This window comes from Arvicanthis niloticus, chromosome 24 (assembly GCF_011762505.2).
Source record: "Arvicanthis niloticus isolate mArvNil1 chromosome 24, mArvNil1.pat.X, whole genome shotgun sequence".
Classification (NCBI taxonomy): Eukaryota; Metazoa; Chordata; class Mammalia; order Rodentia; family Muridae; genus Arvicanthis; species Arvicanthis niloticus.
In genome coordinates, this window is record NC_133432.1 from 37,398,155 (window position 1) to 37,421,480 (window position 23,326).

General features: G+C 48.8%; 1 protein-coding gene across 5 annotated transcripts in view; it reads right to left on the reverse strand.

The window, feature by feature from the left end:
• The window catches only part of Evi5l (ecotropic viral integration site 5 like), a 42,454-nt gene that overhangs the window by 3,046 nt on the left and 16,082 nt on the right, over nucleotides 1-23,326 (reverse strand). For 2 of the 5 annotated variants that reach the window (XM_076923749.1, XM_076923748.1), the window contains 13 exons: nucleotides 21,255-21,437; nucleotides 18,423-18,612; nucleotides 17,067-17,291; nucleotides 16,884-16,958; nucleotides 16,060-16,185; nucleotides 13,294-13,437; nucleotides 12,990-13,079; nucleotides 11,435-11,532; nucleotides 11,283-11,343; nucleotides 4,110-4,163; nucleotides 3,050-3,082; nucleotides 2,088-2,228; nucleotides 1,498-1,626 (listed from right to left, as the gene is read on the reverse strand). In XM_076923749.1, the coding sequence (XP_076779864.1) occupies nucleotides 1,498-1,626; nucleotides 2,088-2,228; nucleotides 3,050-3,082; nucleotides 4,110-4,163; nucleotides 11,283-11,343; nucleotides 11,435-11,532; nucleotides 12,990-13,079; nucleotides 13,294-13,437; nucleotides 16,060-16,185; nucleotides 16,884-16,958; nucleotides 17,067-17,291; nucleotides 18,423-18,612; nucleotides 21,255-21,406 (1,518 nt within the window). In that variant the 5' untranslated portion in view covers nucleotides 21,407-21,437. Of the gene's footprint in view, nucleotides 1-1,497; nucleotides 1,627-2,087; nucleotides 2,229-3,049; nucleotides 3,083-4,109; nucleotides 4,164-10,959; nucleotides 11,102-11,282; nucleotides 11,344-11,434; nucleotides 11,533-12,989; nucleotides 13,080-13,293; nucleotides 13,438-16,059; nucleotides 16,186-16,883; nucleotides 16,959-17,066; nucleotides 17,292-18,422; nucleotides 18,613-21,254; nucleotides 21,438-23,326 lie in introns of those variants that run through there. The other 3 variants (XM_076923750.1, XM_076923751.1, XM_076923752.1) reach the window with 2 other exon arrangements.

Genomic DNA, 23,326 nt, shown 5'->3' on the forward strand with positions numbered 1-23,326 from the left:
CAGGTCTTCTCTCAATTCCAAGAGCCAAGTCTTTCAGGACCCATAACCAGACCTGAGAACTGCATCAGCAGGGGCTGGAAGACAAGTGGCAAGCACCCTGTACGCTCCCCAGGAAGCCCTTCTTTCCAGAAACAGACAGTACTGGAACCAACCTATATTCTGTCCTGGTGTGGAGACGGCCCAGTGATTGGGGTGTGGGGTGCTCATGCACGAGCTTCCTGGTATATAACTTGGTAGGCCTCGTCCTTACTGATCCTTGTTTAGGTCTGGATATGGGGGGCAAGACAGGGTCTAGACTGGGCACATTTGCCTCCTAGGAAGGAGGTGTGTTGATGGGTCTTCAAAGGCTTGCAGCCCTTCCACAACTGAAGCAGGTTATGGGGGAGGGATGGTTCTCAACTTCAAAGGCTTTGTGTCGGCTCCCTGAGAGATTTGTTTTTTGTTTGTTTTAGGAGATGATGTCAGGTAACTCAGACTGAAAGCAGACTTGTGATATAACCAAGGATGGTCTTGAATGACTGATCTTCCTTCTTCCACCTCCCCTGGAATTATAGGGATCCCCGCCTGCGCTGGGATTACAGTATGCCTTAGGGATGGACTCTGGGACACCGTGTACCCTACGTAAGCAGTCTACCAATTCAGGCACATCCTCAGCCTGCGTTGAGTCAATGCACAAAGCAGCTGGGGAGGCACTCAGGAAGTCTGGTTTCCCCCGCCCAGGGCTACAGGTGGGGAAGTGTAGTCCTTAGTTTGCCTCTGGAGGGTATCATGGGAGAGAAGAGGAGGTAAACAGTTAATTGGCCTGGGTCTTCCCCCTGTCAACCGTTCCTTCCTTATATCCTGGAACCTCAGCCCTGGGAGACAGGCACAGTGTAGTGGGATACCAGGCAGCGCATGAAGCTGCCACACTGTGCTTTGAGAGCGAGACTCAGGGCAGGGATGTGCTGCTGTATATATGAGCCCTCACAGTTCAAGGGTGTGGGGAGCTTTGTGGGTGAGGCTCCGACTTCTATAGCCCTAGATCCCTGTGTGGAGACTGTGGTGGTGGAGGAGGCGATGCCTGGGTGGCAGTGGGCTCTAAAGCAGCATTGAGAAGTCTCCTCTTCTATGGGAACTGACTGACATGCAGGTGGGGCAATTGCCCTGGCTGCCTGCCTCTTCTCCCCCCTCCCCCCCCCCACCGTGTGTGTGTGTGTGTGTGTGTGTGTGTGTGTGTGAGTGTGTGTGTGAAAGAGAGAGAGAGAGAGAGAGAGAGAGAGAGAGAGAGAGAGAGGAGAGGCGCCAGAGGATGATGTCAGGCGTCCTACCCCATCACTTTCTCTTATTACCTCTCTCTGATAGGGTCTCTCACTGAACCTGGAGTGGAGCTAAAGCCCAACAAGCAGGGGATCATCCCACATCTTCCATAGTACTGGGGTCACAGGTGCATGTGGCCATGCCTGGTTCCCACATCTTCTAAAGCTCACTCAAGACCTTTGTCTTCTTCCCCAGGCATACCTTTTCCATGTCCAGAACTTTGTCCTGCATTTCTCGAAGGGCCCCCAGAGTCTCTGTCTCTCGTAACCGTGACTGTTCCAGCTCTGTCTCCAGGTGGGCTACAAAGTCCTCTGTGAGGCGCGGGTTTTCCTGGAGGCAGAAAACTACATTGGTTCCTGGTGGTGACTGCTACATGGTAGATAGCCTTCCTGCTAGTGGGCCTGGGCTGGAAGAGGGTCCCAGTACAACTGGCATCTGGGGTTGAACCCATGCTGTTTGTGGCACTAGGAGGCAATCAAACTGGCTTGGCTTCTTTCCTGGGAAAGCTGCAAAGAGGGAATGTTGGGAATGGGACTTTCCATGACTTCAGGGTCCCTTCTGAAAGCCTTCAAGACTCAGTCCCAGGACCATGGGCTGGGGGTGGGGCATGTGCTCCTGCAGTATGGCCAGGTTGGAGTGGAGCTGGCTGTGAGGGCCATCTAATTCACACTAGCCTCTGGGCACCCTCACCCACCTTAGAGTTCTAAGCCCTGAGGGCTAGCAGGTAAGTGTGGCACATAGGCTTGTAGGAGGTCTGGTCCTCCAGTCAACCCCAGTCAACCGCCTGGTACCTGCTGTTCTTGCAACTGCCGAATGGTACTCTGTGCTTTCTGAAGGTCCTCTGCAGCTGAGCTACATTGTTGTCTCACTACTGCCAACTCCCGTTTGATGACGTAGTTCTCCTCAGCCTCCTGTGCCCGTGTCACCTGCCCCTGAGCACAGTGAGGATGGGGTGGGAAGGATACCATGACCATCTGCTTTGGTCCCAGGCCTGGCTGCTAGGAAGCTCAGAGAGGATGAGAAAGGGTTAAAGTGAGACAGGCATGGCCTTTAATGCTCAGAGCCTGGGATGGGGCTCCCCATCCACATCCTGGTTGTTTGCCTCTGTCCCAAGTGAAGAAAAAGATTGTTGTACAAAGCAAAGGCTTGTGAGAGGTGTAATACTCCTCAACCACTCTCCCATCCTCCTTCCCATCAAACTTGATATTCCCTGTTCCCCATTCCAGGCTCAGAGCTACTGGGTGCTGTGCAGAAGCTTCTAGAAAAGCCATCCAAGAATGTAGCAGCAGCAGAAGCAGGCGAGTGAGAGATGGTGATGGGGTGACAGCAGAAACAGAGGAGTCAGAACAGTTGTGTGTGTGCCTGCATGCATGCATGCCTGTCTGTGAGCACGTTAGTGGAAGCTTAGCACAACAAATGTGTCAGGACCTGAAACGGAATGCTCTAAGGGTCCCGAGTCCTAGTGGGGTAGCATCTTTTGCTCCTTGGTAAAGGAAGCCTGCTGTCTATGCTGAGGGTAAGCCTTCTCCTCAACTCACTCCCACAAATGCCTCCCATCCTGGTGTTTGTCTCCAGCTCACATGCCCCCTCCCTCAAGGCATTGTTCTCCCTGGAAGCTGCCCCCTCCATGCAAATTGCTCTTGCCCCCAGAATGGCAGTGGCCAGGAAAGAGGTGGTTACTGGCTGTCTTGTGCAGGGACCTGGGAAGGGCCTGGGATGGACAGTGCAGAGGCATATGGAAAAGCTACAGTACCTGGATTAACCTATCAGCCAAGGCGGCGCTCTCCTACCAGGCGAAGGGGGTTCCCAGCAACGGGGGAAGGAGGCAGAGCAGAAGGCAGGGGACAGGAGAGGGGGAGAGACAGACAAACCACTTGTCACTAACGCAGTGGGCTATCTCTAGAAGCAGGGGATAGGAAAGTGAAGACCAGAGAACCAGCGGAAGAGGGCCCAGAGAAAGACCAAAGCCAGAGCCAACTCTGTCCTGGAGGGGTTCATGTGAGTGGGGAGGCTGGGGTGCACCGGGCTGAGAAAACTCAGCAGCAGGATGTCTCTTCGCTGTGGGAGAGGAGGAGACCCCAGAGAGGGCTGGGACAGGGGATGCATTATAATCTTGAGAGAAAACAAGAGTTGAGGTTTTGGTGTGGTAATAACATCCTGTCCATGACCTACTGCTTCCTTGTGGTCAGCAAACGGTCAAATGAGGGACACTCAGGAACAGGAAGTAGGGCCGGAGTCATGATAAGTCACCCAAACCACCCCATCGATAACCTAGTATGGTCCCAGGCCAAGTCCGTGCTCCTCTACCTCAGTCGATGACCCCCCCCCCCCACTCTGTCTGTCTTCCTTTCTAGGGTGAAATTTACAAATTACAGGTTGGGATTCCTTGTGGCCCAGTGATGGAACTGGTTCTCCCACCCATGCAGTTTGTGATTGCCAACCACTGAGTTGTAATTTAGCTGTAACCCTAGGGGCTAAGTTGAGATCCAGAGTGGGATGAAGTCTTCTGAGAACCCCTAATAACAGGGCAGCCCAAATCTCAGTGGGATTAGGGGAGACTGAGGAAAAGGCCACTCAAATATTTTGTTGAGACAGGGTCTCATGTAGCTGAGCCTAGCTGGCCTTGAATTCTTAATCCTCCTGTCTCCACTTACCATCTGCTGATATTACAAGAGTATAACCACTATGTCTCCCTACCTATGCTTCATAAACCAGCTAGATCGGAACAGAGGAATGGCCCCAGCCTTAATAGCTGACGAGTGTTTTGAGGCATAGAGATTTGGAACCCAACAGGTGGTACCCACACTCCTCACCTTCTCTAGGGTCTCAATCCGCTGTTTGAGCAGCCGGTTCTCTGTTCGAAGCCTCTATAGAGGAAGAAGAAGAGCACTTCAGAGCTTCCCAAATACTTATAGGCACTTAATCTCCACTCACCAACCACAGAGGTCAAACAAGTTCCCCTGAGGGATCTTATATTTTGGACCAGAAATTTCAGAAAATGAGGCACATTACTGTCTAGATGGTTTATTAAAAAATACTGAGGATCTATAAGTTGGCTCATTGGACAAAGGTGCTTGCTGCCAAGCCCGACTCCCTGAGTTAGATGTCCAGGACTCATGTGGTAGAAGGAGAGAACTAACTCCTACAAGTTGTCCTCTGACATTCCATATGCATGTTATTCCACACCCACCCACATACATACACAAACAAAATACATCTTAAAACTTAAAATAAAACTGTTTTTGTCCAGGACTATGGCTCTGTTGGTAGAGTGCTTTTGTAGCACACACAAAAAAGCCCTTACTTTGCAAAAACCTGGCTTGGTGGCACATGCCTGTAATCCCAGCACTTGGGAGGCAGAGGCAGGAGGATCATAAATTCAAGGCCATCCTTAGCTATTGGATTGGAGGCCAGTGTGTTCTATATGAGATTCTGTCTCAAATTGATTTTATTTTCGTTTGAATTACAGGGTTTCTCTGTGTAGCCCTGGATGTCCTGGAACCTTCTCTATAGACCAAGCTGGCCTTAAACTCAGAGGTCATCCTGCCTCTACTGTAGGGGTGGTTCTGGTGCTGAGTTCCTGTTCCCCAGTTGGTTTTTGATCTGTCAGTAAAGATACCGTGGGGGCAATTGCAGGGTGGAAAGACAGGCAGGACTTCCGGGGAAGCAGGCAAGCTGGCAGATGCAGGAGAGAGGAGGGGAGTTCACCCTGCTTCAGAGAGAAAAAAAAGCCAACCAGCCATGTGACATTTTGGGCAGAGTGACCACAGGCCGTTTCTCCAGGCGGGAGGATGTCGAGCAGGGACTAAAGTAACTGAGCAACTAAAGATGAGGATAGATTTAGGGTGTTGAGCTAAGAGTGTTGGGGAGGGCGCAAGAGCCATGGGAGATTAATAATGCCCAGCAATTGAGCCAATAAGGCAAGTTGAAATTAAGCAACGTGTGTGTGTGTGTGTGTGTGTGTGTGTGTGTGTTTGTAATTTTCATCCACAGATTCAATATTCTCTGGGGGTAGGGGTGGGGCTGGTATAGAGGTCCATTCCCGGAGCTTAGGCCTGGGTATCAAAAACTACCTACATGAAACCCTCTGCCTCCCGAGTTCTAGAATTAAAGGTTCCACTATTGTTTGGCTCAAAATTATTAAAAACCAAAAACCAAGCAACCCACAAAAAACAAAAATAAAAACAAGCTGGGTATGTTGTTGAATGCCTTTAATCCCAGCACTTAGGAAGCAGGGGCAGGTAGACTGAGTTAGAATTTCTGGAACAACCCTCCTCTCAGAATTTAGGTCTCTTGTGTTGAACATGTAAGTGGCCTTTGCTTTAATCACAGTCTCTCTGAGATAGGAGTTCACGCATCCCAGGCTGCCTTAGAACTTGCTGTGTAGCCAAGGACACCTTTGACTCCTTGATGTTGCTGTTTCTACCTCCTGAGAACTGAGATGGCAGGTGTGTGCCATGATGCTATGACTATGCAGTGTGATGCCAAGGTTGGATAGAACCCAGGGCTTCCTGCATGCTAGGCAATATCTCTGCCACATTTCTGACCTTTTAGACACACTGCCTTTATTATTATTTCCCTGCTCCCTATAGTCTTGTTATATAATATAGTCAGCTTCGACCTTTGATCGTACTGTCTCCTGAGTAGGGGATTACAGAGGTACACCACTTTATGCTTGGCTCTGCCTTCTGTTCTGTGATGAGGGTAAGTATCTGTGGTTTTAAGTTCCCTCAGGACCCTCTATGAAGCTGGTGGTATATGCAAATGTGTTATAGGTAGTCTCCTCAGCTTCTTGGTTATGAAGAAATCATTTGTGGTAGTAGACGACCAAAAGGCCTACCAGGCTGTGAGGGTTGGTTTTAGTCGTCAACTTGACACAACCTAGAGTCACCTGGGAAGAGAATCTTAATGAAGGATTGTCTACACTGGGTTGGCTCATAGACATGTCTACAGGGATTTTCTTTTTCCTCTTCCTTCCTTTCTTTTTTTGTTTTTTTGTTTTTCAAAACAGGATTTCTCTGTGTAGCCCTGGCTGTCCTGGACCTTGCTTGATAGACCAGGCTAGCCTTGGACTCACAGATGTGCACCTACCTCTGCTGCGAGCGCTGGGATTAAAGGTGTGTGTTACCACCTCCCAGCTAGGGGAACTTTTTTGTTGTTTGATTGCCTTAACTGATGTGAGAGAAGACAGCCCACCATTACCCAGGCAGGGGATTCTAAACTGCATGAGTGGATAAATAGAACTGAGCACAAGCAAGGGGAGTATTCCAATATGTAAGCATCTCTTTCTTCCTGACTGAATATGATGTGACCAGTGGTCTCAAGCTCTTTCTGCAGTGACTTCCCTGGTAGTAATGAACTGTAATCTGGATTGTTAGCCAAAATAAATAATTTCTTGTCTTAAGTTTAAAAAACTTAAAAAAAAAAATGTTATTTTAATTTTTTGTGCATGGAGTGCACAGAGTCCAAAAGAGGGCCCAAGCTCTCCTGAGACAGACAGTTGTAAACAGAAAGTTGTGAACACAGGTCCTCTGGAAGAACAGCCAGAGCTTTTAATTGCTAGGCTATTTCTCCGGATTTCCTCAGTTCATCAGAGTATATTATCACAGCAGCAGAAACAGAACTAGAATACTTTCTATGTGTTACACAGGACAGCTCCTGGGTTGCTTCCTGGGGAGACACAGTGATAGAAAGAAACACCCAGAAAAAAACTGGAGTAAATCATGGCCACTGACACATCATGTGTAAGGAAACAGAGTCAAAGAGGAATGTGCCTCAGTAGAGCTTCCTAGTTGGATAAGAACTGTTTAAGGACAAGGAAGATTAGGTCTCTTGGCCCTGGCCTGTAACCCCGAGACTGCTCTATCCAACCTGAACTCAGCTGCTCATTTCATCCAGCGCCACCACCCACAGAGGGACTTGGATGGGCCTAGCTAATGAGTCATATCTTTCCTGATTATCCCAAATGGAAAAAAGGGAGGCAGAGTGAATGAGGGGTATGCAGGGCTACACACTGCTCATTGCTTACAAAATATTGGGACTGGGGGTCTGGGGGTGTAGCTTAGTTTGTAGAGTGCTTGCCTATCATGCTTTCGGCCCTGGTTTCAATCCCCAGTATCTCATAAACTGGGTATGAGGGCACATGATTCTAATCTCAGTATTCACAGGTAGAGGCAAGAGGACCAGGAGGTCACGGTCATTCTTGGCTACAAAGCAGGTTTCAGGAAATATATCTGGTCAATATGAGACCTTGTTTCAAAAAAAATGTTTTTTTTTCCAGTTGAGGATGGTGGTACACACCTGTTGTCCCAGCAATGGGGAGTCAAGGGGAGGAAGATAAAGTTCAAAGCCAGGCTGGTCTACATAGTAAGTTCCAGAGTAGCCAGGGATGCATGGGAAGTCTGTCTAAAACAAAACAAAATAAAACACCCCAACATTCTCAGATAAATAATATGTTTGTATTTAAGTGTATTTTTGTGAACATCATCACCATGATCCACCTGTGGAGGACATGCGGAAGTCAGTTCTATCTTTCCATCACACGTGTCCTGGGGATCACACTTAGGTTGTCAGGCTGGTGGCAAGTGCCTTCACCCACTAAGCCAGCTTGCTGACTCTCAAAGTTTCTGTATTTTTTGAGGCTTTAGCAACCTGAGGCCTTGCTAGCTTGGGAGAGAGAGTTCTTCCCAGAACTGGCTAATTCGTAGACAACAGGTGTGTTGTCTTTTCAGCACAAAACCAACCAGTCCAGAAGCCAAGTCCTTAACCCTTGCTTTATCTGATGCTCACTAAGTGGACACCACCTTCACTCTAATGACCCAGGGCTGATACAGATATTACGGAGAATCTTGACAAAGCAGAGAATGTCACTCAAATTGATTGCTCACACACCTGTACTGATTTAATTCTTCCTTCTGTAGAAACCATGTCAAAGATTCTGGACCATCCTCCCCACACCCCAGGCTCCAGTCAACTGTCTTTCCTTTCCTCTCTTTTGTGTGTACTTACTTGTGTGTGTTTGTGCAGCATGTGTGTATAAAAGCTCATGCTCCAGTGCACACATATGCATGGAGGCCGGAGGTCAGCTTTTATTTATTTTAAAATACTTAGTAACTTTAAAATTACTTGTTATTTATATTTTGAGACAGTGTCTCACTTAGAGTCCTGGTTGGCCTGGAACTCACAGAAATTAGCTTGCCTTTGCCTACCATGAGTTGGGATTAAAAGTATGTGCCACTATGCTTGGCTCCAGCCTGTTCTTTTTATTGAGACTCATGTAGCCCTGGTTGACCTCTGATTTGCCATATAGCTGAGGAAGACCATGCACTCCTGATCCTCTGTAACTCTACCTCGACAGCCCTAGGATGACAGACTTGTGCCACAATACCTAGGTTTGTTGGTTTATTTTGTGACAGGATCTCACTATGTAGCCCTGATTGGCTAGAACTTGTAATGTGGTCAAGGTTGGCTTTGAACAGAGATCTGCCTGCCTCGACCACCTCACAGTTGGGATTGCCCCAGGGGATGTGCCACTACCCTGTTCCACGTTAGGTTTTTTTGTTTGTTTGTTTGTTTGTTTTGTTTTTTTTTTTTTCGAGACAGGGTTTCTCTGTATAGCCTTGGCTCTCCTGGAGCCCACTCTGTAGACCAGGCTGGCCTCAGACTCAGAAATCTGCCTGCCTCTGCCTCCTAAGTGCCAGAATTAAAGGCGTGCACCACCACTGCCCAGCCCACGTTAGTTTTTGAATGGAGTTTCTCACTAAAGCTGAAGCTCATGGGTTGAGTCAGGCTGGCTGGTTAATGAGTTCCATGGATCTGCACGCTACCTCTCCCAATCCCAAGTGCTAGGGTTAGAAATACACACTAATTGTGCTGGGCTTTTACTGTTGGGTTCTGGGAGCTCTGAACTTAAGTCTCCATGCTTGAGACACAAGCACTTTACAGAGACACCTCCTTAGCCTTACCTCTCCCTTTTTAACCTGGAATTTGGCAATTTGGCCAGGCTGGCTTGCCAGTGAACCCCAAGGAACTATCTGCCTGTCTCTGTGTCTCCGTGGATGGGATTAAAAGTATACTACTGCTCCTGGCTCTTTTATGTGGGTGCTAGGGATTGAACTCAGGTCCTCATGTTTGCACAGCAAACACTTTATCCACCCAGCCATATCCTTTGCCCTCTTTTTCCTTTGTTCTGTACTGAGGATGTAGCCGATGGCCTTGTGCATGTTGGGCAAATGCTCACCACTAAGTTACAGCCCCAGCCTCAACAAACGCTTCTCTCAAAAACAGTTGTCTATGCACCTGTCAGCTTGCCTTACCTGATGCAAACAAAGAAGGGATTTGTTTTTGTTTATTTGTTTGTTTGTTTGTTTTTGAGATAAGATTTCTCTGTGTATCTCTGGCTGTCCCAGAACTTGCTCTGTAGACCAGGGTGACCTCGAAACTCAGAGATTCGCCTGCCTCTACCTCCGAATGCTGGGATTAAAGGCTTTCATCACCACCTCCCAGCATCAAATCAGGATGTTTAAAAATAGGCTAAAAGTGAAAGACCAAACTGCAGGCACATGTAACATGCCCTATGAGGAGACATCTGCCTGACTCTGCAAGGCCTCTAGGGAAATCTCTTCTCAGAGATTTCAGTCTGGCCAGTGGTCTCAAGGTCTGTGGCATCCTTGTCTATTCCTGGGTCCTCGAGGTCACCAGATGAAAGCAGGCTGCACATCTGCACACAGCAAGAACCACCTTTGGTCTAGTGCAGTACTCAAGCTGCCTTCCTTGTGAGATCGTTCACAAACCCAGGATAGAAAACTTTCGAAAGTGCTCCAGCTTGCAGGCACAGGCCTGTGCCTGACTCCCCACAGGAGGTAGGAGCAGTGAGTGTGCAGTTCACAGTAACAGGAACATCACAATAAAGCTCCAAGGCTCAGAGAGGTGAATTCACCTGCCAGGGTCACACAACTGGTCTTCTGTGGGACACCAGTGCTAACCACTTTGACTCATCAACAGGAGAGGAGAAAACCAGGTCACTGTGTAGGTTTGTGTCCCTGCCTGTCCTCCATATTGGGTAGCAGGGCCCTTATTCTTGGCCAGCAGGCTTCGGGAACATGTAGCTAGCTGGTAGGCTGGAGTAGGTGGGCCTGAGCTTTTCTTTCTCCTCTCTTCTACATCCTGGCCCTGGGTTGTACCTGGCAGCACCTGGGCCTCCTCGGAAAGATACTGAAGGCCCCTAGATGCTCTGGGAAGCCAGGTCCTTGTCACTTAAGACCGGGTCTCATCTTTGTTTCAATGGATGTTTGTTGGGTGAAGAGCTAAAATCACATGAAGAGGAGTGAAGAGGCCATTGAGAGGTAAGTTTGGTTTCAGACGTTTTGTGCACTCAAGGAACTGACTCCGATGATGGTCTAGCAGGCTGGCTACCAGTACAACCACAGCCCTCCGTGGATGCCCATACCTTAGCCTACATATCCTGCTTGCCTGAGCCTTTCTCCTTAGCTCCCAACCTTGAAGGCTCCGCTGTGTCCCCAGCCTTCTGGGTGTTCTCTTTCCAACCAGGTACATACTTCTATCCTAGGCCCTTTACACTGGACTCTTGGACCTAAAGTGTCTCCCCAGGCGCGACTGTCACTTTCTTGTATGACTATATCCGGAGCAATCTGTGGAATCCACACTATTTCAGTGATTTATTGACTGTCGCCCCATGACATGGGGGGTTCGGGGACATGACGGCAAGAAACTTTGACTGTTTTGTTTACTGTTGTGTGGCCAGCTTTGAGGACATGCCATTTGGGGAATGCGCTCCCACGCGGGGCTGGCAGGTGAAGGAAAGGTCAAGTGAGCGAGGTCATCCGAAGACAGAGGTTGTCTGCCCAGGCCAGCCCGTTCTACCCGTGCGCTAGATAGGACTGCCCTCTAGCGGCCAGCTCTAGATTTGCGAGGGAAAGCCTCAAGGGAGCCCATCTTTGCCCCTCCCCCACGCCTCTGGCACTCACTTTGATCTCGATTTGCTCTTCCATCTCCTTACTCTTCATAGCCGCGTACTCCTTCTCCAGCCTGTGGGGACGGGGCACACGGTCAAAGTCCTGCCTCCCTGGGGTTGAGGAGGGCTTCCCTGGGGTTGAGTTGTCCACTCCCGGCCACTGACCTCTTCATCCTTTTAGGGTTGTACTTGACCTGGTAAGCCTTGAGGACCAGCTTGTCTGGGCAGCTGTCAAACTGGTGGGGGATCACTCTCTGGAAGTACTGTGGAGACATAGGGAGTCACAGTCGCTAGGGCCCTGACCACCAGGGTCTGCCCGAGCTCCCACTGTATCCTGCTACTGCTGGAGGCTTCTCTTTGTCTCAGCACTCAGGCTGTTTGTCTTTGGTTACTCAGCCAACATTTGTCGTGCAAATGAATTGACTGTAAGAGAGGGAACAAAGAGGGAAGAAGGCAGGCCTGCTTTCCCAGCATGCTCTTGGAGGAAGCTTGAGAAAATCAGGCCAGGGTTGGGTGGGAGTGGGGATCAGCTTGGCCTATACAGGATTTACTACCCAAGCCTGACCTGAACCGACAGTGGAAAGAGTAAGAGAGTGTGCCCGAGAACCCAGAGTGGAAGCAGAGAATTGAATTGTGAGTACTGTGTACCATGAGCCTCCTCCTTCTCTCTCCCTCTCCCCACCCCCACACTAACACTAATAATAAATAAAATTAAGACAATTAGGCTACAGGACCTCCTGAAGGCAGGACTGGGATGAATGGGGTCTGAGCATGGGAGAACCCTCCTTAGGAAGTGGGTAGACAAGCCCAGTGGACACAGGTCCTATTCCTCTGCCCAGCTGCCCCAGTCAGGCAGTCTTGGACAATGTATGCCCGTGTTCACAGACACAACTGTGGTCTTTGTGCATTCTTTCCTGAAGCACCAGCTGGAAGATGCTGGGAGGGGTGAGGGGCCTGTGTGATGGGGAAACTATGGTGAGAGGAAAGCTGGCTTCTGATCTAGCAGACTGTGCCAGGGGAAGGCGCAGGCAGAGAAGAGCAGGGTAGGAGGCTACCTCAAGATGCCTGGCTCCTTCCCGTGCCCCCCAGGCTGAGAGCTGGGATGAAAACATACTGAAAACATCCCAAGTCAGCTAGGGGTTACTTTGCAGGCAAGCTTTGGGGACCTGCAACAAGCGGGTAGAAAAGAGTGAGTAGGACCTCCCCAGATCAGTTGAGTGTTGGCCTCCTGTTCTCCCCAGTACTAGGTTGATGGCTCTGGGTTGTATCTAACAGAGCCTGGGGTTCCTCAGGTAGGTCTCAGGGGACAGCAGAAAGGATCAGGAGTGGCTTCTATTGGGAAGCCAGGCCCTTCTTGTCACTTAGAATCTTTTGTTTGTTTGTTTTTGTTTGCTTTTTTCCAAGACGGACTTAAACTCAGAGATCTGCCTGCCTCTACCTCTCAGGTGCTAGAATTAAAGGCATGTGCCACCATTGCCAAGCCTATTACTTAAAATCTTGTACAGCTCAGGCTAACCTTGAACTTCTGATTTACCTGCCTTCACCTCCTGAGTGTTGGGATTGAAGCCATGCATCATATGCCTGTTTATATATAGGATGGGACCCGGTCTTCAGGCAAATACTACCAACTAGCTACATCCCTTCTTGTCACATGGGAAGGTTTCCTGTGCCTTTCATTTCCAGGAGAGACAGTTTCATCTTCCCAGCCATCCTGACCCACCTGCGACATGCCCTCCATGTCCAGTTGCATCAGCTCTGTCTGGTTCACTTGCAGCAGGGCAAGGCCTACTCGGAACACAATCTCCAGTCCCTGAAAAAGCAACCACAGTCCCATGAGCCTCTTGTCCTCCCACCTGAAGCCCTCACCAATGAACTTCCTGTCAGCTGCCTCACCAGGAGGCTCAGACCCTCCTTGCATTCTAGCCCCTCCTTTGTCCTGTTAGTCATGATTAGTTTTGGGAGTGGAATATGATTCTCCCCACATGCAGAGTGGACTGGGCAAGGGTGTCCTGTGGGGCACTCACCTCATACATAAAGATGTCAAAGACCCGGGTGGCAACAGGCAGGGGGAAGGTTGTAAGGAAAAGCGTGAGGAACCAGGATGATGCATACATTGATGTATGGAAGCTCTGTGAGCGGAAGTGGGTGTTCAGGTCCGGAAGCTGCTCCTGTGTGGGGAGGGGGAGGCTGCTGAGCATGGAGAGGGTGGGCCTCAGTGCCCCTCACCTCCAAGGAATATTTGCTGACCTACCCTGGGCAGCCTAGGTCCCTCCTAGGTCCTCTTTTAGCTACTGTGTTTGGGGGGGAAGCTGAGGCATACTGGAATTTTGAGTGCCATGGGCTACAAGAAGGGCCTGGGAAAATACACGTCAAAATGTGATTGACCTCAACTTCAGGCTGTTAGATAGTAGCAGACCACTGGGGAAGGTGAGGCTGGAGAAGGCATCAGAGCTCTGGGCTTCCTGCGTTAGCCAGTATCTCTGTGCTTTCAGTTACACATTTGCTTGGCTGTGTAAATCTTAGGCTGTGAAAGTCTTCAGTCTTCCAGCTTGGGGTTGTAATTGCTTCTTAACTTTGAGGGGGACAGATGCTGTGGGTATGTATGGGGGTTTGTATGTGTTCATAGGTGTGTACAGATGTAAGGGGGTTGTGGAGGTCAGAGGTCGATGCTGCCGTCTTCTTCAGTTTCAACCTTTCTTTCTGAGGCAGCATTTTACTGTGTGGCACTGGATGTCCTGGAACTTGCTATGTAGATCAGGCTGACTTATGAACTCACAGTGATCTGGTTGCCTCTGCCTCCCAAATGCTGGGATTAAAGGTGTGTATTACCATGTCCAGCTGTCTCTTACCTATTTGTTAAGACAATGCCTCTCATTGAACTTGTAGCTCCCTGATTTGGCTAGGCAGGCTGGCTGGCCAGGAAACTCCAGGAATTTACTTGATTCTGCCCCCTCACTTGTCTCTGCCTCCTCAGTGTGAGGATAACAGAAATATCCTCCTAGGAGCCTATGAGGCTTTTCCATGGATACTGAGGATCTGAACTCAGGTCCCCATGCTTGTGCAGCAAGCACTTTACTGACTGAGCCATCTCCTCAAACCATAGTTTATATTTGGGAAGAGGGGGTCTCATATATCACAGGATGGCTTTCAACTTGTTATGTAGTAGCTGAGCTGACCTTGAACTCCTGATCCTCCTCCTACCTCTACTTCTAAAGTGCCAACTACCACAGGAGGGGATTGAGACCAGGCCTTTGTTCATGTTTGGCAGGCACTCGTAATTGAGCTATTATGTTCCTGCCCTATTCTTCTTCTTCTTCTTCTTCTTTTTTTTTTTTTTTTAATAAGGTCTTACTCTGTAGCCTGTTGGAATTAAAGGTGCTCATCACTATGTCCAGCTGTAAAATTTCTTTTCTTTTTGAGGGTAGGAAAGGATATTGGGGATCAAACCCAGGACCTCACAAATACTAGGCAAGCATGCCACCCCAACGCCCTGCTTTCAGTTTTGTAGGTGCCTGGGTCTCCTGTTTGTTCAACTACCAGACCCCATGGAGCTCTACCTCCCTGTCCTCAGAGCCTGAAAGAGGAGCCTTCCCTGTCAATTCACTGCTAACACATTTCTCTTCTCATGGGTTTCTGAAGCTGGCCAGAGTCTCTTAAGAGTACAAGAATGGTGTGCGTGTGTGTGCGTGTGCATGTGTGTGTGTATATATATATATACACACACACATATATATATATGGTTGTATATGTGTGTGTTTGTATGTGCACACGCGCATGTGCGCGTGCACACACACACACACACACACACACACACACACACACACACACACACACAGCATAAACACTTTCGTTCTGTCTGCCAGCCAGGAGTGAGCCCTGTGGGATTGCTATTTATAAATGGAGACGTCTGTAGCTCCCCCGTAATCAGCAGAGGCAGGCAGACAACACTTTCCCCTCCTTCCACCACACCCTTAGCACATGGAGCCAGCCCTCCTCCTCCTGTTCTGCCTTAGTGGTTCTGGGAGCCCCTCTGGTTGCCAAGAGGCCCCTGTTCTTGCTAGCCTTGTCCCTCCCAGCACGATCCACAGTTGTGTGTTCTCATCTCAGGACAGGACAGCAATGGGAAAGAACGGGAGTCCCTTTCTAGGACTCCTCCTTTCTTCCCTCCCTCCCTTTCTCCCTCTCTTTTTCCCTCCCTCACTTCTTTCTTCCCCTGCTCTTCTGTCCTTCTTTCTCCTTCCATTCCCCTCACTTCCTCCTTTTCCTTCACAGGACTTCACATTGAACCCAGGACTCTTATGTGCTAAGTCAGTCCTCTACCACCAACCTGTACTGCAATCTCCCTGCCCCCAGCTCTTAGCTATTGAGACAGGCCTTACTAAGTAGCTCTAGGATGGCCTCGAACTTGTTATCCCTGTCTCATAAACCGAAACACTATGATCATGAATGTGTACCACCTCGCCAGGCTCCAGGCATGTTATACCACCACTTCTTTCCAGAGAGGGTTTCATGTAACTCAGGCTACTTTGCACTTCCTATGTAGCTGAGACTGACCTTGAATTTCTCATCCTTCTACATCTACCTCCTAAGTCATAGGATGACAGATATGTACTACCATGCCCAGTTTATAAAGTTCTGGGGATGGTTTCCAGGGCTTTGTGCATGATGGGCAAGGATCCTACTAATTGAGCCACATCCTTAGCTCCCAAGGGTAATTTCTCAGGCATAGAAGTTCTAGTTCAGGGGCTTTTTGGAGATAACCTCAGGGTGGTCATCCCTAGCCTGCTTACCTGTAGCATGTATTCAAACTGGTAGATACAGAGTCCCAGCTCGGCCATGCTGGGCTTGAAGAGCTCCCGTAGCCGGTACTCCTGCATCAGCCGCACGAACACACAGAAGGCCTCTTCCTCAGGCATCTGGAGGGACCAGCAATGTGTGTTGTGTGTGTATGTGTGACAGAAAGAGTGGGAAGGCCATGCTTGGGCTCTCGACAATGTCATGGTACACAGGGGCATGTTTCTGTCCCATTTATATTTATTGTAACTGTATCTGGCTGCTGGGACCCACCCAACAAACCATACATATGGTCAGTACTGTTTATTGATGGAAGACCTGTGGTTGATGTTATTTGCTGAGTCTCATCTACCTGGTTAGGACATCCCTGTTGACACCCAGCTATCTCCTTTCTCCCTGGTCTAAGCCTTCAGGTTTCTCTGGAGGAACACCCCTGTTATTTGCCCAGTCTCATCTACCTGGTTGGGACATCCCTATTGACACCCAGCTATCTCCTTTCTCCCTGGTCTAAGCCTTCAGGTTTCTCTGGAGGAACACCCCTGTAAACTCCTATAAAAACCTACACTGTTGACCTGTGGTTCTTCCCTGTCCCACTGCTCCTTAAGTCCTGTTCCTGTCCTGCACGGAACAGTATCTGGACCTAGGCAGCATAAATGCTAACCTAGCTCTTCCATATCCATCCATTGAGAGCTTAGCCTGGCCTTTGTCAGAGGGCACAGTGAGCTGGCTGCTGAGGAAGACTCTGGCCATAGGGGGTCACTAAATTCAGGGAATGCTCTTATGTTCATCTCTTGGGGATGAGCCCAGGGTGGCCACTTACCTGCATGAGGAGTAAGCCCACAATGAAGGCACTGCCCTGGCAGTAGCCCACCTCCCGATCAACCAGGGAGTATGCCTAGAAGGGAAGGAGGCTGGGTGAACATAGGATTCCCACTAGCCTCTATAGAGCCATCTCAAGTGGGGATCGTTACTAAGGTGGCTGGAGCCAATACTGGGGCCTTACCTTCATGACATTGAAGAGGACTTCCTGGCCCAGGCTGTCCTGGCCTTTGAAGAATTCATGCTCTGGGTAGGTGCGGGCAATGTCCCTTCGGATCAGCTTCTCACATGGTGAGGACATCTTGAGGAGCTCAGAGTACTGGTTTTTGACGGGCATATCTGTGGCACTGCACAAGAGCTGCCAAACGATGGCCCGAAAGTGGTGCGGGATGCCCTTTCGAATCAGTTCCTGCCATGGGGAGGGGTGAGGTTGGGGGAGGGAGGCTAGAGCTGGAGTCTGCCCCATGCACTGCAGCCATCCCAAGGCCAGCCCAGATCAGCCCTTCAGGTATGGCTTACACATGCTTTTAGGATGGTACAGAGGACACTGTGCTTTAGCTAGTCATGGTGCTTATTGGGTGCTCCTCTATCCTTCAGTGACTCCTCTACCACTAAGCTATAATCCCAGTTCTCATGCTCTGTGTTTGTGTACATATCCATGTATACACACACATATATGCACAGATATATGTGTATATATAGAGGTCAGAGTCAGCCTTGGTTGTCATTCCTCAAAGGTTTCCACCTTGGATTTTATTGTTGCTTGTTTTTGCTTTGCTGTTATATTTTAAATTGCATTTAAATAATTTCTTGTGTGTGGGTGTGTGCGTGTGTGTATGTGCATGTGCGTGCATATGTGTATGTAGGCAGTATGTACCAGAGGACAACTTGCATTTGAAGGAGTTGAATCTTTCCTACTATGTGGGACCTGAGGACAAAACTTAGGTTGTTACTCTTTCCAGCAAGTGCCTTTATTTGCTGAGCTATCTTGCTTGTCTATCCACATGTATTTTGAGACAGGGTCTCTTTATTAGGCTGTGGCTTGCCCACAGGGCTAGGCTGACTGGCTAGGAGCTCCAGGGATCTGCCTGTCTCTGCCTCCATAGTGCTGGGTTTACAAGCATGTACTGGCATGCTCAGCTTTTTATAGGTGCTGGGGATGGACCGTAGGTCTTCACGTTTATGCAGCAAGCACTTTACAGTGAGGTATTTTCACAGCCCCCAGCATTCTTTTTAAGCAAGCTTTTTGACATAAAGTTTCACTATGCAGTCCAAATTGGCCTTCATCTTGCAAGCTTCTTGCCTCAGTGTCCTGAGTACAGGGGTCATAGGTATATGCACCATTATATCAGAGCACAAAGCCAGCAGGCACAAGGATTCTCTCATTCTACCCCCGCCCCCATCCCCGTTCCCATGTCCTATCTGTACCTCTCCTCTTTGGCCCTTCTGCCTAAAGTGGGCTACCTGGCCCTGGCTGGGCTGGTGAATGAATGACCAGGCTGGCCAGACTCATGCCCATCCCACATCTGCCTCAGGCCACCTTGAGCAGCTTTTCCTTCCTGCGCCGCCACTCCTCCCACTCGTTGGCAATTCGGCCCCAGAGAATCCATGTGTCCTCCTCCAGGTGGCTCAGGTTGGAGGAGGCTGAGGAACTGGATACTAGTGAGGAGCCGCTGTTCCTTCGGGAGCCATTCATGGAGCGCATGGACTTGGAGTCGGCTTCCAGGAGCCTAGGCAAGAAGAGTAGGAGAGGGGAGGCCAGAAAATTCCAGTGGCTCCTACTCACAGGGACCCCCTGAAGCACTTGACCTCGTAGACTAGATCCACACTGCCTGCTTTCCTTTCTTTAAAAACTTTTATCTCTACAAGTGTATGCCATGTGCATGTAGGTGCACGTGAAAGCCGAGAGAGGGCATTGGATCTCCTGGTGCTGGAGTGGTTGTGAGCCACCCAGTATGGGTGCTGGGAACTGAACTTGGGTCTTCTGAGAGAGCAGCAGTGCTTTTGACTGCTGAGTCATATCTTTAGCTCCCATGCTGCCTTTCTTGCTAAGTGATCTTGGCCAGTGACCTAACCTCCCTGAGCCATGGCCCTTGGAAAGTCATTTGTGTGTTCCTCTTCTGTTCCAAGCACTGAACTAAGTGTGCATTTCTACCAACCAACTCTGCACAGCACATTTAGGGATGGTCTGTATAGAGGGGCTCAGAATGCAAGTTCTGGCTGAGGGCACTTAGAGCATACCAAGGATACTGTGGGGTTGTATTAACCATGTCCTTTACCTTCCTTCCTTCTCTCTTCCTCCTTCCACTTTTCCATCTTTGTTTGCACATGCACGCAGAGGCTAGAGCTCAACCTTCAATACTGTTAAGGAGTCCATTTTATTTTTGAGACAGGGCCTCTCATGAACTTGCACCTCCCCAATTAAGCAAGGTTGGATGGTCAGTGAGCCTTGGGGATCTGCCTGTCCTTACCTAGTGACTAGTGGTTTTTTTGTTTGTTTGGTTTTTTGTTTGTTTGTCTGTGTTTTAGAAAGTGTCTCACTACTATGGAACTCCCTATATAGACTAAGCTGTCTTCAAACTCACAGAAATCTACCTGCCTCTGCCTTCTGAGTGCTGCGATTAAATGTTGGATATGATTACTTTTTAATGTGGATTCTGGGATCACATTCAAGCACTTTAAAGATTAGGCTATGTCCCCTCCTTCCTCCTGTTCTTTTTTTTCTTTTCTTTTTCTTTTTTTTTTTTTTTTTCATGACAGGGCTTTTCTGTGTAGCCCTGGCTGTCCTGGAACTCACTCTGTAGACCAGGCTGGCCTCGAACTCAGAAATCTGCCTGCCTCTGCCTCGGCGTGCGCCACCACTGCCTGGCTTCCTCCTTCTTTTTACTTAATCCTCTTCCTCCTCTTTCTTTTCCTTCTTCTCCTTTTTTTGAATTTTTTGAGACAGGGTTTCTCTGTATAGCTCTGGCTGTCCTGGAATTCCCTATATAGACCAGGCTAGCTTCAAACTCAAAGATCTGCCTACCCCTGCTTCCTGAGAGCTGAGATTAAAGACATGTACCACCACTGCCTGCCTGGCATTCTTATTTTTAAATATTTTATTCTGTTTGTATTCTAGGTGTGTTGCCTGAGTACCAGTATGTGCTTGGTGCCCCAGAGTCAGAAGAGGGCATCAAATTCCCTGGAATTGGAGTTACAAATGGCCATTAGCCACCATGTGAGTATTGGGAATTGAACCCAGGTCTTCTGGAAGAGCAATTAGCTAGGGCTTTCAACCACTAAGACATCTCTCTAGCATCCTTCCCTTTATTATATTTTGAAATAGGGATTAAATTTAGGGACCTGTGCATTCTTGGTGAGTGAGTGTTTTACCACTGAAAACTCCAGCACAAAGCTCAGGCTGGCCTCACCCTCTTGATCCTCCTGCTGTAGGCTTCCACGTGCTGCGATGCTTTTAAGATACTTTTGACAGCTTTATATACTCTGGAGAGATGGAGGGACTAGGATGGTTCTTCCTAGGGCTAGGCAGTTATTAAAGATAGGAATGGGCTGTATGCCTGTGAGTGAACTTTCTCATATGCAAATCAAGCAATCCAGAGCCCATACCCTGACCACTTCCTCCATCGAGCTTTTACACGCTGCTTACTATCCATATGTTCACATCACCTCAGGGTTGAGTACCCAGCATCTGGGGCCAGACTGAAATGCTTCAAGTCAGTGACTCGCATGCTTGCCTGCCCTGTTTCACCCACTCCTGCCCAAGGAAACCAATATAAAGGTTCTTGCCAGGTTTTCCCTTAGGCACTTGTCTGCCTCTTGGCTGACAGGTCTGCCTCTTCTCCTTTTGAGAACTGTAAGTAATAAAGTATGTTTTTACTTAGTGGCCAGTGTCTCCTGATCTGCTGGATTCACTTCATTCCTGAGTAATGGCATGAGCCCAGGATTGTTGCTCAGTAGTAGAGCCCCTGTCTCGAATACCTCATTGAGGAGCTGAGGACATGCTGTGTATTTATAGCATTCCCCTAGAATTCCACAGTGAGGAGATTCTACAGGTAGAAAACTCAAAGACCACCCCCTCCAAATCCCTCAAATCCCCCAAAACCAAGACCTATAAGACAGGGGCAGGTGGGAGCTTTAACATCTTCCTTCAAAAAATGGCTTTGTAAAGAAAAGCTAGATTCATTTGACCTTTTGAAATGTGGATTTCCTCTTCTGAATGAAGAAACCAATTTATCCAGCCCACGTTGGGAGGATGAAAGAGAAACCATTCTTTAAGCATCTTGTGGTAGCTGTTATTCTGTGTAGCCCAGGCCGAGCTTTGAGTGTGAATGGTCCTGGAAGCCAGGAATTGGCCCTCCTCCTCCCCACTCACCGGTTCTGCTCCTCGAGCTTGGCCAGTAGTTCTAGCTCATCTGGGCTGAGGTTCTCGGAGTCAGAGGTTGGAGAGCAGGTGGGTGCTGACAGGGCCTCCTGAGATGAGGAGTCGGGGCTCAGAGTGGGGCTTGCCATGGTGGGCAGGCTCATTAGCCAGGGGGACACCAGGTTACAGCTCTGTCTGGGGGTGGGAGATACATATTGTTAGCGTCAGGTAGATGTCCACCTTAGACTGTCATCTCTGGGATAGCAGTCTGCCTGCTCACAGTGAGAACACTTCATCATCTCAGACTTTCACTCCTGGTCTACTCCTAGTTGTACTATAGATTCTATGTGCTACAACCAACAGCCAAGGCTCAAATCCAGCAGCAAGGTCTAGGACAGAGGTTTTCTGTCACTGGAGGTCGTCCTAAGGATCTAATGTGATCCCTTCAGGGGGTTCTCCTGTTCTGGTGACCTTTTTTTGACAGTGTTCTGTCCTCTGCTATGGCTTGCCCTAGAAGCCACATGATGGCATTTGAATTACCCTGTCTCAAGAACAGTATGCTGCTGGCACAGATCAAGCAATTATTCTCTACTGTTCTCTGGTGCTGTCAAGGGCTGGAACAGTAATGTCCCCTTTGGCTGGGAAGCCAAGGCCACATCACAGTGCCAGGAATTGGTGCCCTAGGGAAAGCACAGAGGGGCTGATGGTTCAGAGGGGGCATCCTGGTCCCAGTATTCACATGCCAAGCCTTCTTTCCTACTTTTTCTGGGGTCATCTGCTTAGCCTTCTAGGGACTTTTGAGGATACTGGCCTCTTGATTTTTGCCCGTCTGGTGACAAAAACAAAGGCTAATGGCTGGGAGATGGCTCAGTCTATAAAGTATTTGCCACGTAAGCATGAGGACCCAAGTTCAATCTCTAACATCCATATAAAAAATGGTACTGTGGTAGTGTGTGCTTTATTCTCAATGCTGGGGAGGTAAAGACAGAGGGGTCCTTGGGTGCACTGAACAACCAGCCTAGATAAACTGGTAAATTTCAGACCATTAAGAGACCCTGTCTTAAATAGACAACAATACTCCCCAAGCAACAACATCAAAAAACAAACAAACAAACAAACAAACAAACAAACAAAACAAACAAAAACCAAGGTGATAACCTCAGCTATGGCTCAGCGGTTAAGAGCACTTAGTGCTCTTTTCCAAGTTGGGTTCCCAGCATCCACATTAGGTGGTTCACCACAGCCTGTAACTCCAGCTCTGTTGAGGCCTAAGCTGGAGTCCCTGTTCAGGCGCCAAAAATGTTGGGGCCTAGTCTGCCCCTCTTTGGGTGGCCTAAAATGTTGAGGCCCTCTCCACTCCATGCTTGGCGGCCACTGTATCCCGGCCCAAGCTGCCGCTCTGGTCTGCGGGTCGGGGTTCAGCAAGAGAGAGAGAGTGAGGACGGACTGGAAGAATGGAGACCAGACCGAGTGTGATTCAATCCTGTTTATTCTTCAGTCTCTCTTCCTAGTCCAAGTCCCAAGTCTTGAGTTCCTAGTTCCTAGTTATACTCCCTGAAGTGTCTGATTCTCTCATCTCTCTTCTGTCTGCCTTTAGCCTTTATATGTCTCACTTCTAAGTCATGCCTTTTGGTCACACCTTTAATCATGCCCTTAGGTCTTGTCTCTAAATCTGATCTCTACCACTTCTAAGTCACACTCTTAAGTTATACACCTTTAATCTCACCTCCCAAGGTATCTAAACCAAGATTATCAGAGTGTGCTCAGCTGTTGTAGGCTGATGTAAAACAAGTCTCATGTCAGGGTATATGGCTCAAGATGGCTGCAAAGCTGATAGCTGCTTTCTGCTAAAAGTTGGCCTCCAACACAGCTCCAGGGCATTAGACTCCTCCATCTGGCCTTTAAGGGCAGGCAGACACATGCCATACATTCACACAGACACACATATAATATTAAGATATAATAAACAGATACAAAGCAAAGTGAACAGCAAGTGAAGAACAGCTGCTGCGGCTATCCTCTGGCCTCTACGAGCACATTTACTCACAACTCTGCACACATACAGAAATAAAAGCAAATCAAAA